The 12,746-nt window shown below is 59.8% G+C and overlaps 1 protein-coding gene across 1 annotated transcript in view; it reads left to right on the top strand.

The window, feature by feature from the left end:
• The first annotated feature begins 503 nt into the window (after positions 1-503).
• Positions 504-12,746, top strand: part of GAS6 (growth arrest specific 6) — a 31,539-nt gene continuing 19,296 nt past the window's right edge. Inside the window, exons 1-2 of the mRNA XM_068984385.1 lie at positions 504-576; positions 753-919. Of these exons, the coding sequence (XP_068840486.1) occupies positions 504-576; positions 753-919 (240 nt within the window). The remainder of the gene's footprint in view (positions 577-752; positions 920-12,746) is intronic.

The raw sequence follows: 12,746 nt of genomic DNA, 5'->3' as shown, positions 1-12,746 counted from the left end.
GGTGAATGTCCGTCTGTACCTGACAGGCTGGACTCGCGTGACCTCCTCTCCGCGTCCGCACCGCCCGGTTACATAAACTTAACCCGCGACTGGGGCGAAGCTCCCGGGCGCGGGGGCGGGCGCGGGCGCGGGGGAAGTGGGGACTCCCCGCCTTCGTCCGGAAGACCCGCTGCCCCTCGGGGCTTTGATCTTCCCGAGGAAACCGGCTCGGCCCGGCGGAGAGGCCGGCGCGCCCCGCCCGCCCCGCGCGGCCCCGAGGCCGGTCCTGCCGCGCGCCCCGCCCCCGCCGCCGCCCTCGCCCAGCCCCGCGCGAGCGCCGCGGTGCCGCCGCCGGGATGTGACCTTCAGAGCCGCCCGCTCAGGATGCCCGGAGCCACGGCCCCTCGGCGCCCGAGCCTCGCCACGGCCCCCCGGGCGCTCTGACCGCGCGCGCCCGGCCCCCCGGCCCCGGTCTCAGTGCTGGCCCTCGGCCCCGGCCCCGGCGCGCCCCGCCCCGCCGCGCCATGCCGCCCGGACCCGCCGCCGCCCTGGGCACCGCGCTGCTGCTGCTCCTGCTGGCCTCCGAGTCGGCGCACAGTGAGTACCGCGCGGGGCCGGGGCGCGCCGGGCCGGGAGACCCCCAGCACCCGGCCCCCCCTCCCCCGAGGGCGAGGGGAGCCTCGGCGCCCGCACCCCGCGCGCCCCGGCCCCGGCGCCGCCGCGCTGACGGCGCGTCTCCGCTCTCTCCCCGCTCCTCCCGCCCGCCCGGGAAGCCGTGATGCTGCGGGCGCGCGAGGCGGCGCAGTTCCTGAGGCCCAGGCAGCGCCGCGCCTACCAGGTCTTCGAGGAGGCCAAGCAGGGCCACCTGGAGAGGGAGTGCGTGGAGGAGATGTGCAGCCGGGAGGAGGCCCGCGAGGTGTTCGAGAACGACCCCGAGACGGTGAGCGCGGGGCCGCGCGGGGCGGCGAGGAGTGCGCCCCGAGCCTTGGGGCCGCGAGCGGAGCGTCGGGGCAGGCGGGTCCCCTCGAGCCCCGCTCCCGCGGCACCACCCTTCAGGGGACCCCCGTCTGCGCGCGCACGGGCGGGAGCCGGGGGTCTGCGGCAAACCCTCCTGCGGGCACACCGACCCTTACGCAGGGAGGAGGGCAGCGGCGGCGGAAGGGCAGGGCGCTGTGTGCCGCCCCGGCCACCCTCAGGCCGCCTCCTTTCGAGCCCCTGTTCTCCCGGTGATGCCAGATGCCCCTCCGTGGAGGAGGGGCGGCCGATGCCCGCGGGGAGTCCTGTGGACGCCCGCAGCCACTTACCGCGGCATGCCTCGGAAGGCAGCCGCCTTGAGGGAAACTGCAACTCTGACAGCTCAGCCAGAAAGCAGTAGGGTCCGGCTTAACGTAAACGAAATAAACGGTTGGAGAGCCGGGACAGTTTCCTGCCTCCCTGCCCCCTTGGCCAGATTAGAGGAGGGGTGGGGCTGTCCACAGTTCCCTCTCTAGCTAGAGGCGGGAGCCTTAGCTTCGAAGACGGAGGGCTGGAGTGCCGGAAGGCAGCACGTCCCGGGCAGGGAGGACGGGGAGGGCGGAGCAGGGCTGGCACACGCGGGAGGGCGGGCCAGGCGGCGGCAAGGTGCGCCCTGGGAACCGCGGAGACTGCAGGAGCCTGAGGTGCTGGCTCAGGACAAGCTTCTATTAATAATGTCGTGAAGAACGTGGGGCGACAGGCAGCCGGCCTCGGGGAGTGGCCCTGGGTGCCCTGTGCCATCTTAGGTGGGGCAGAGGCTGGGGTGTGTGCCCGGGAGCCCCCCGCAGGGAAGTGGGGCTGATAGAGGGGTGGGCTTACCCTGCCGCACTTCACACCCTGAGGTCAGGATGATTTCAAGCTGTCTTTGGTTCTACTGGAATATTTCTTTGAAAGAATTCTTCTGGGGTGGAATAAGCATCTCAGGCTGCAGGCGTTCACGTTCCTGACTGGCTGGCTTGACCCACCCCGTGGTCCCCTCTGTGAAACAAGCTTGATGGCGATGGCCGAGCTGTGCCCTTCCTTGGCCTTGGCACAGCCCGCAGCTGCAGGGCTGAGCTGTGACCGGTGGCTCTCGGTCAGCAGTGGTGTGCGTCGGCCCGTTGTGAGCAGCAGTTCTGCCCCACCCCGTCTCTTCTGCCCGTCCTGCTGGCCCCGGGGAGCTTGCTCCGCGGAGCGTTTCTGAAGGTCCCATGCGGGCTGTGTGCTGGCTGCCTGGGTCGCTGCCTGGCTGCGGGGTGTGTGATAAGTGTGTTCCTGCCAGTCGCAGGCCCAGCCTGGAGTGCTGGCTCCTACAGAGCACGGGATGGGGCTTGCAGGTGACCGGGCTTGCAGCTGGCCAGGCTTGCAGGTGGCCGGGCTTGCAGGTGACCGGGCTTGCAGGTGGCCGGGCTTGCAGGTGGCCGGGCTTGCAGGTGACCGGGCGGTGAGGCTGCCTCCCCACCGGCGCTGGTCCTGCAGGACAGAGAGGCCTTGGGCTGGACACACTGCACGCTGGCCACCGCACCCTCCCCAGAGTCTGCCACGCCCCGCTGGAGCTGTTCTCAGGCTTGTTACAACCGTGTCTGTGCTTCATCGCTCAGTCTTGTCTGACTGCAGTCCCGTGGACTGCAGCCCCACAGGCTCCTCTGCCCATGGGGGATCTCCAGGCAAGAACACGGGAGTGGGTGGCCACGCTCTCCTCAGGAACCTCGTCTGCAGTGGGTGAAACGAGGGCAAGGACAGCGGTGCTCAGGGCAGCGGCTTTCACACAGGGCCTCGCGCTCCCCCGGCGTCCTGCCCTCCCTTCCCGGGGGAGCTGCCTCCCACACCCGCCCCATCCACCCCGTCAGGAACACGTGGACTCCTTGCACATCAAAGCCGCGTGTGATTGTTCAGAACCCTGTCCTGCTTCCTGACCCGTCCCCGAATCACAGCCACACCTTTCCCCTTATTACCAGCCTCCCCGGGCGGACCGGCTCCTTCTGCGTTCACTGAGGGGCGGTGGCTTCCGGAGGAGCCAGTTCGGGTTGGGGGTTGGGGCTGGTGCTTAGGGGACTTCCTCATGTCCAGTTCTGCTCTGGTCAACCAGATGCCCCTCCAGGCATCCACGCCATCTTTTCCCTCATGTTGAAGAAGTTCTGGATCCCAGGACAGGGAGAGACCCTGCAAACACAACTCACTGCTGATAAGCCTTTGGGAAAGCAGCGCGTCGAGTGAGGCAGCCCTGTGGCCTTGCCCATGGGCCCCGGCTCCTGAGAGTCTGGTCTCTCCTGAGGAGCATCGCTTCCTGGCCCTCAGACTCTAGGCTCTTTGTGATCGTGTGTGGGTGTGACCCCAACGAGGCCCTGGCCTTAGTTCAGGAAGTCGCGGGAGCCCCGTGCATCCTGACGTATGACAGGGAGGCCGCAGCCTCTGGGCTGAGAGCGCTGCCAGCTCAAGGGGCCACTGCCAGGACAGCCCGTCCTCTCCCGCCAGCTGCAGCAGGACGTCCTCCTCCGTCCCGAGTCTCCAGGGCTGCGGGCGGGGCAAAGGTGGGGGAGGGCACCCCGTGCCCGGGCTGGGTGCGGGCTCCGGCACCTGGAGTGGGCTCTCTGGGCCACGTGCCCGCCCTGGAATCCATGGAGGCGGTGCCCTCTGTGCTGGGTGTGTTCTGGGTGCTTCCTGCCCAGGCATATTGTTCCACCCTGGGCCGCCTTCCTCTCTGTGGACAGGCCCCTCCTCTGAGCAGGTAGCTGTGGGTACCTTCCTGATTCCAGGGGCTGTGGGGCCCTGGAGAGGGTGTTTGCTATGACCAGTGCATTTTCTTGGCAAAACTCTATTAGTCTTTGCCCTGCTTCATTCCGCATTCCAAGGCGAAATTTGCCTGTAACTCCAGGTGTTTCTTGACTTCCTACTTTTGCATTCCAGTCCCCTATAATGAGAAAGACATCTTTTTTGGGTGTTAGTTCTAAAAGATCTTGTAGGTCTTCAGAGAACCATTCAACTTCAGCTTCTTCAGCGTTACTGGTTGGGACATAGACTTGGTTTACCGTGATATTGAATGTTTGCCTTGGAAACGAACAGAGATCATTCTGTCATTTTTGAGATTGCATCCAAGTACTGCATTTCAGACTCTTCTGTTGACCATGATGGCTACTCCATTTCTTCTGAGGGATTCCTGCCCACAGTAGTAGATATAATGGTCATCTGAGTTAAATTCACCCATTCCAGTCCATTTTAGTTCGCTGATTTCCAGAATGTCGATGGTCACTCTTGCCATCTCTTGTTTGACCACTTCCAATTTGCCTTGATTCATGGACCTGACATTCCAGGTTCCTACGCAATATTGCTCTTTACAGCATCAGATCTTGCTTCTATCACCAGTCACATCCACGGCTGGGTATTGTTTTTGCTTTAGCTCCATCCCTTCATTCTTTCTGAAGTTATTTCTCCACTGATCTCCAGTAGCGTGTTGGGCACCTACCAACCTGGGGAGTTCCTCTTTCAGTATCCTATCATTTTGCCTTTTCATACTGTTCATGGGGTTCTCAAGGCAAGAATACTGAAGTGGTTTGCCATTCCCTTCTCCAGTGGACCACATTCTGTCAGACCTCTCCACCATGACCCGCCCATCTTGGGTTGTCCCACACGGCATGGCTTAGTTTCATTGAGTTAGACAAGGCTGTGGTCCTAGTGTGATTAGACTGACTAGTTTTCTGTGAGTATGGTTTCAGTGTGTCTGCCCTCTGATGCCCTCTTGCAACACCTACCATCTTACTTGGGTTTCTCTTACCTAGGGCGTGGGGTATCTCTTCACAGTTGCTCCAGCAAAGCACAGCCGCTGCTCCTTACCTTGGATGAGGGGCATCTCCTCACTGCCGCCCTTCCTGACCTTCAACGTGGGATAGCTCCTCTAAGCCCTCCTGGGCCCGCACAGCCAAAGATGGAGAAGTTTTATACAGTCAACAAAAACAAGACCAGGAGCTGACTGTGGCTCAGATCATGAACTCCTTATTGCCAAATTCAGACTCAGATTGAAGAAAGTAGGGAAAACCGCTGGACCATTCAGGTATGACCTAAATCAAATCCCTGAGGATTATACAGTGGAAGTGAGAAATAGATTTAAGGGCCTAGATCTGATAGACAGAGTGCCTGATCAACTATGGAATGAGGTTTGTGACATTGTACAGGAGACAGGAATCAAGACCATCCCCATGGAAAAGAAATGCAAAAAAGCAAAATGGCTGTCTGGGGAGGCCTTACAAATAGCTGTGAAAAGAAGAGAAGTGAAAAGCAAAGGAGAAAAGGAAAGATATAAGCATCTGAATGCAGAGTTCCAGAGAATAGCAAGAAGAGATAAAGCATTTTTCAGCGATCAGCGCAAAAAAATAGAGGACAAGAACAGAATGGGAAAGACTAGAGATCTCTTCAAGAAAATTAGAGATACCAAGGGAACATTTCATGCAAAGATGGGCTCGATAAAGGACAGAAATGGTATGGACCTAACAGAAGCAGAAGATATTAAGAAGAGGTGGCAAGAATACACAGAAGAACTGTACAAAAAAGATCTTCACGACCCAGATAATCAGGATGATGTGATCACTAATCTAGAGCCAGACATCTTGGAATGTGAAGTCAAGTGGGCCTTAGAAAGCTTCACTACGAACAAAGCTAGTGGAGGTGATGGAATTCCAGTTGAGCTGTTTCAAATCCTGAAAGATGATGCTGTGAAAGTGCTGCACTCAATATGCCAGCACATTTGGAAAACTCAGCAGTGGCCACAGGACTGGAAAAGGTCATTTTTCATTCCAATCCCAAAGAAAGGCAATGCCAAAGAATGCTCAAACTACCGCACCATTGCACTCATCTCACATGCTAGTAAAGTAATGCTCAAAATTCTCCAAGGCAGGCTTCAGCAATACGTGAACCGTGAACTTCCTGATGTTCAAGCTGGTTTTAGAAAAGGCAGAGGAACCACAGATCAAATTGCCAACATCCCCTGGATCATGGAAAAAGCAAGAGCGTTTCAGAAAAACATCTATTTCTGCTTTATTGACTATGCCAAAGCCTTTGACTGTGTGGATCACAATAAACTGTGGAAAATTCTGAAAGAGATGGGAATACCAGACCACCTGACCTGCCTCCTGAGAAATCTGTGTGCAGGCCAGGAAGCAACAGTTAGAACTGGACATTGAACAACAGACTGGTTCCAAATAGGAAAAGGAGTGCGTCAAGGCTATATATTGTCACCCTGCTTATTTAACTTCTATGCAGAGTACATCATGAGAAATGCTGGACTGGAAGAAGCACAAGCTGGAATCAAGATTGCTGGGAAAAATATCAATAACCTCAGATATGCAGATGACACCACCCTTATGGCAGAAAGTGAAGAGGAACTAAAAAGCCTGTTGATGAAAGTGAAAGAGGAGAGTGAAAAGTTGGCTTAAAGCTCAACATTCAGAAAACGAAGATCATGGCATCCAGTCCCATCACTTCATGGGAAATAGATGGGGACACAGTGGAAACAGTGTCAGACTTTATTTGGGGAGGCTCCAAAATCACTGCAGATGGTGACTGCAGCCAGGAAATTAAAAGACGCTTACTCTTTGAAAGAAAAGTTATGACCAACCTAGATAGCATATTCAAAAGCAGAGACATTACTTTGCTGACTAAGGTCCGTCTAGTCAAGGCTATGGTTTTTCCTGTGGTCATGTATGGATGTGAGAGTTGGACTGTGAAGAAGGCTGAGGCCGAATAATTGATGCTTTTGAACTGTGGTGTTGGAGAAGACTCTTGAGCGTCCCTTGGACTGCAAGGAGATCCAACCAGTCCATTCTGAAGGTCAGCCCTTGGAATTTTTTGGAGGGAATGATGCTAAAGCTGAAGCTCCAGTACTTTGGCCACCTCACGCAAAGAGTTGACTCATTGGAAAAGACTCTGATGCTGGGAGGGATTGGGGGCAGGAGGAGAAGGGGACGACCGAGGATGAGATGGCTGGATGGCATCACAGACTCGATGGTGAGTCTGAGTGAACTCCAGGAGTTGGTGATGGACAGGGAGGCCTGGTGTGCTGCGATTCATGGGGTCGCAGAGAGTCGGACTCGACTGAGCGACTGAGCTGAGCTGGCCTGCACTGCGCTGGAGCCCTGGAAAGGAAGGAGCCTGGGGCCTTCCTGATGCATCCAGTACTTCCCAGGCTTCCCTCCAGGGAGGAATAGTCTCCTCCACGTTCTTTCAGCCTCAGGAGTGTCCAGCCTGCCCTCCCCTGCAGCTCTGTTATAGACTCCCTTATCTTGTTTTCTTTTCTCTTTACTCTCTCTTCCCAGCACTGCCCTCCTCCTGGGGTCTTGTTCAGAGAACTCTGGGTGCTGGGCGCCCTGCTGGCCTCCCCGAGTTCTCCCGAAAGTCTCCAGCCCTGCACAGTCACCTTCCTATGTAGGTCCTTCAAGGCAAGAGGGCACCAGAGCCCGTACCATTGCCCTTGGCTTCAGGAAAGGATTCTGGATGAAAGACTCACCCAGCCTGACCTGTGGCCCAGGCCCGGTTCACCGCCTCCCAGCACAGGGGCCACCTGAGGCCTGCAGGTCAGAGGGGGCTCCAGGTCTTGGTCCTCCATCCCCTTGTTTGTTTGAGATGAAGACAGCGATGCTCACACGCCCGCAGACTCGGTGCTCACACGTCCGCAGGCAGCGATGCTCACACGTCCACAGGCTCGGTGCTCACACGTCCGCAGGCAGCGATGCTCACACGTCCGCAGACAGCGATGCTCACACGCCCGCAGACTCGGTGCTCACACGTCCGCAGGCAGCGATGCTCACACATCCACAGACAGCGATGCTCACACGCCCGCAGACTCGGGGCTCACACGTCCGCAGGCAGCGATGCTCACACGTCCACAGACAGCGATGCTCACACGTCCGCAGACTCGGTGCTCACACGCCCACAGGCTCGGTCCTCACACGTCCGCAGGCAGCGATGCTCACACGTCCGCAGGCAGCGATGCTCATACGTCCGCAGACTCAGCGCTCACACGCCCACAGGCTCGGTCCTCACACGTCCGCAGACAGTGATGCTGACACGTCCACAGACGCGGCGCTCACACGTCTGCAGACTCAGAGCTCACACATCCACAGACTAGGCGCTCACACGCCCACAGGCTCAGTCCTCACACGTCTGCAGACAGTGATTTTGACACGTCCATAGATGCGGCGCTCACATGTCCACAGACGCGGCGCTCACACGTCTGCAGACTCGGTGCTCTCACCTCCACAGACAGCGATGCTCACGCGTCTGCAGACTCAGCGCTCACACGCCCACAGGCTCGGTCCTCACATGTCCGCAGACAGTGATGCTGACACGTCCATAGACGCGGCACTCACATGTCCACAGACGCGGCGCTCACACGTCCGCAGACAGTGATGCTCGCGCGTCCGCAGACTCGGTGCTCACGCGTCCGCAGCTCGCCCAGGGTCACCCCCAGAGTCTGCCAGCATGTGGCGCGGCCAGAGCCGACTGCTGACCTCACGCCCCTCCGTCTCTCTGTCTCTCCGTCTCTCTGTCTCCGTCTGGCGGTGTCTGTCTCTGTCTCTCTCCACCCGCCTCCACCCCTGACTCCCCCTCAGATGTAGGGGCTCTGTGGTGGGGAAGTTCCCCACCAGGAGGGTTTTCTGGGTGCAGTGGGTTTCAGAGCCCTGCGAGCTGCTGGTCTTCTCTTGAGCTGTGTTGACTGTCCAAGGACACCTGTCTCCTATGATCCCAGCATCTTAGGGACAGCTTGGGGGGGACACCCCGAAGGAGGGGAAGACCCCTCCCTCAAGTCTTGCCTTGTTGCAGTGGCCTAAGGGGTCTCAGGGGCACAGAAATGGGGTCCCAGCAGGAGGGATGGGGGACCTTGTCACCCCCAGTGACCTCCAGGACACCCAAGGCCCACCTGCCCCCACGCCCCGCCCCACCGTGACAGCAGCTCCCTAACATTCACTCACTCAGATGCTGAGACACGCTCCCCTCTGCCCCCTGAGGGTCCATCAAGGATGGGACCAGGCCCCACTGGTGCAGACTCAGCCCCAGCTCCTGTCTGTCCAGGAAGCCCCCTGCTCACTGCGGCCAGGCGTCCCCCAGGGCCCAATCCCTCCCAGGCTTCCTCCACTGAAGCCAGCTGGGCAGCTTCTCTGAGTTGCCTGGCCCATTGCGTTTTCCCTGGAGCTGACTCCGCACGACCCAGAGGCCTGCAGACTGCTGGTTAGATGGGTGGCACATGGGCCCACACGCGGGCCAGCCTCTCCCCCGGTGGCCTTGGGGGAGGCACAGCTCTGTCTGGCCCCTGTTTGCTGCCCCTGAGCCCTCGTACACGCTACTCCCGGGGGGTCAGCCCAGTGTGGAGCTGGGCCCTGCTGCCTAATGACAGGGCAGGCCCCTAAGTGATGCGTCGTCCCGCCCAGGGGCTCAGCGTCTGTGGAAAACCTAAAGACAGTCTGAAGGACACTGGAGGTCTGCCTATGGGACTTAGAAAGAAAATGCCCTTTAAGAAGCTGATGCTCACAGCCTGGTTTCTGAGATTCCGAGCGGCTGGGCTGGGACGTCGTAAACCCAGCGAGGCTGTTGCTTTTCTCCAGCTCTGCCGGTGCGCGCGGGATGTGCTTGTGCTGTGTCCGCTGGCTCAGAGGTTGGAGCTGTTTGTGGGCTGCAGACCCCGCTGCGGTTTGAGGGTTAGTATAGATATTGGGGTCCCTGGCCCTGTGGTGGTGACTTCAGTCCAGCGATCTCACTGCCGTCCACGTGTTTACACCTGGAATTGTGACCCTGGGAGAGTGCAGATCGTTACGTTTTAAAGTAATTTTTAAGGAGGGGTTGGGTGTGGGATGACCCCCATGCCCTCACGCACTGTGCCCTCGCCCAGCTCCTGAGACCGCGAGGCCTCACCCCTGCGCAGCCGTCTCTGCTGGCTCCTGCCCTGCCCTTCTGCTCTGTGGGCTCCTGGTGGAGGCCCCCTGCTCACCAGGAACTAGTGGGCATGTCTCTGTTGGCAGCAGCTGGGCAGCATTCTCCCTGCCCCCGTCCCATGCTGTCCAAGCACCCCAAGGCCCGCCAGCATGTGTGGGCAGGGACAGCTCGGGGGGCAGGAGCGGCGCTCAGAGTTCCCTGTCGCTCTGTAAAGTGTCAGCTGGAGCTGCCCTTCTGGGGCCCAGGAGGTTCCACGCCTGCTTTTTTCCGCTCCTGCCAGCATATCCACAGCTTCCAGGAAGAGCACCTGGCCAACAGTGGGGTCACTCCCGTGCCACCAGAGGGTGTGGCGAGGCCCGGCCCCCAGGGAGGCTCAGGACGGCCCCCGGGGAGGCTCAGGACCCGGCTCCCAGGGAGGCTCAGGACGGCCCCTGGGGAGGCTCAGGACGGCCCCCGGGGAGGCTCAGGATGGCCCCCGGGCAGGCTCAGGACCTGGAGAAGCTTAGGACCCAGTGCAGCCCAGTGGCTTCCTGTCCTGCTGGTGGGCACCCCAGCCGCGCAGGTGAGCATCATAGCTGCATTTGGGCTTGAGAACAAAGGCCTCTCCAAGCAAAGCTGTGGATGATCAGCAGTGCCGTGCAGGGGATGTGCCCACAGCCCTGGGAGGCCTCTGCCAGGAGAGCACAGGAGAAGGAAAGAAAGCCCTTCGTGCTGCCCAGTTCCCAGAACATTCTCACTGACTCATGAAATCTTCGCTTTGCAGGCCATGACACACATTTTTGCACTCATTTTTCAAGTTCAGTTAGCCTGGTACTTTGGCCTCATCCAGTTCAGTTCAGTTCAATCACTCAGTCGTGTCTGACTCTTTGCGACCCCATGAATCGCAGCACACCAGGCCTCCCTGTCCATCACCATCTCCCGGAGTTCACTCAGACTCATATCCATCGAGTCCGTGATGCCATCCAGCCATCTCATCCTCGGTCGTCCCCTTCTCCTCCTGCCCCCAGTCCCTCCCAGCATCAGGGTCTTTTCCAATGAGTCAACTCTTCGCATGAGATGGCCAAAGTACTGGAGCTTCAGCTTCAGCATCAGTCCTTCCAGTGAACACCCAGGACTGATCTCCTTTAGGATGGACTGGTTGTCCTCATCAGAGTGGCTTAAACAAGACAGTGTGTTTCTCTCTCATGTGAAAGGTGGCGGGCAGGCTGCCCAGGGCTGCTCAGCGGTGGGGGCCCCGGGACTTACACCATCTCTTTGTGCCCTGCGGCACGAGTGCGTGGCCTTTGTCCCCCAGGCCTCCTCGCACAGTGGGCAAGATGCTGGAGAACCAGCCATCACATCTGCATTCCAGCAAGGAGGCCAGAGAACCAAGGTATCGCACTCTGCCTTTACCCTGTCTCACGCCCTGTGTGTCCCATTGGCCAAGACTTAGCCACACGGCCACGCCCAGTTGCAAGGGCGGCTGGGACGTGTAGTCCTGCGGCTGGCTGCACTCTTGCTCTAACTGAATCCAGAGTTCTGTTACTGGGGATGAAGGGAGAATTGGATGCTGGACAGCAGCTACAAATCTCTGCTGTGGGGGAGCAGTATTTGGAAACAAGCCTGTTTTATGAGGTCCATTTCCAAGAGTATTTTCGTGCCTGGCAGGAGACACAGTACTGAGCCGCGCCAGGAGGCTGTGCACAGCACGCCTCGCAGGCGGGCCTTCCTGCTGCACTCTCACAACCTGCGCTGGGAGGGACCAGCCCCCTCCGGTCCCTGGCTCGTGCCCCACCCTGGGCCTCGGGCCTCCCATCCGCTGGAGCCTGCAGCTGCCTCAGGGCCCCGCGGACGCCGGGCCTGCCAGCAGCTGGGACGCCGCAGGTCCCCGGGGCAGTGGGGACTCGTAGGGGGTGGTGCGAAGGGATGTGCCGGGGGCAGAAGGGGGCTGCGGGAGAGCTCTCAGTAGCGACAGGCGCTGGGACCTCCATGCCCCAGCAGTCACTGCCACCTGCCCCAGGCCCTGGGCATAGCATCCAGGCCAGCTCGTCCTGACACTGGTGTGACTGGGACCCAGAGAACCCTTCCCGGCCCCTGCCGCGTGGGGGCAGGCTGGGTAGGGGGGGGATGGCTGTGGGGGTGGAGGGGTGTTGCAGCCCCGGCTGTCTCACACACACACGCACGCACACGCATGTGCGGAGCTGCCGCGGGCCCCAGGCCACCTGTGCCTCTGGCTGGTGACGTCAGGGCTTAGTTCCAGGACCTCCCTGCAGCCTGTGCGTCAGTGTCTGAGGACGGAGGGGACGCAGTGCCCGCACTGGGTGCCTGGGGCCCCACCTGGGGTCCTCCGGGAGAGCAGGGCCTAGGGCATCCGGGAGGCCCGTGGCCTGAGAAGTAGCGTCCGCGTTTCCTTCCGTCTCATAGAGTCCTCCGCATCTAGTTGGGAGAATCTCAGGAGAGGAATTAGGGGAAGGAAGGGAAGAATGCTTTTGTCTGAACCCTGCCAGGAAGATGTGTGGAGCCCTGCGGGGTCAGCGGGCACGGAGGGAGTCTGAGCGCCTGCCTGCAGGAGGGGCTGTGCTGAGCTTCATGCTCTCGGGGCCCAGCGCCTGGGCAACAGCAGCCTCCAGACGAGACTAGGGTGCTGGCCTGGCCGGGCCCTGGCGGGCCCTCCCTCCCGGCTCCCGGGGAGAACACCTGTGTCCGCCCTGTCGATAAGCAAACTATTGTGACACCCAGCCTGCTTTCACAAAGAGTGGAGATCTTTGGAACTAAAACTGTGGACAGCTGCGGGTTAAAGGAAGCAATAAGCTCTCAGCTCACTGTTTGAGAAACAGCCGCATTTGCTGCAGTGTGGTGTGAGCGCCCTGCCACGT

Source organism: Capricornis sumatraensis, chromosome 12 (assembly GCF_032405125.1).
Source record: "Capricornis sumatraensis isolate serow.1 chromosome 12, serow.2, whole genome shotgun sequence".
Taxonomy (NCBI): Eukaryota; Metazoa; Chordata; class Mammalia; order Artiodactyla; family Bovidae; genus Capricornis; species Capricornis sumatraensis.
The sequence above is the reverse complement of the archived record's forward strand: the minus strand, read 5'-3'. Positions and strand labels throughout refer to the sequence as shown.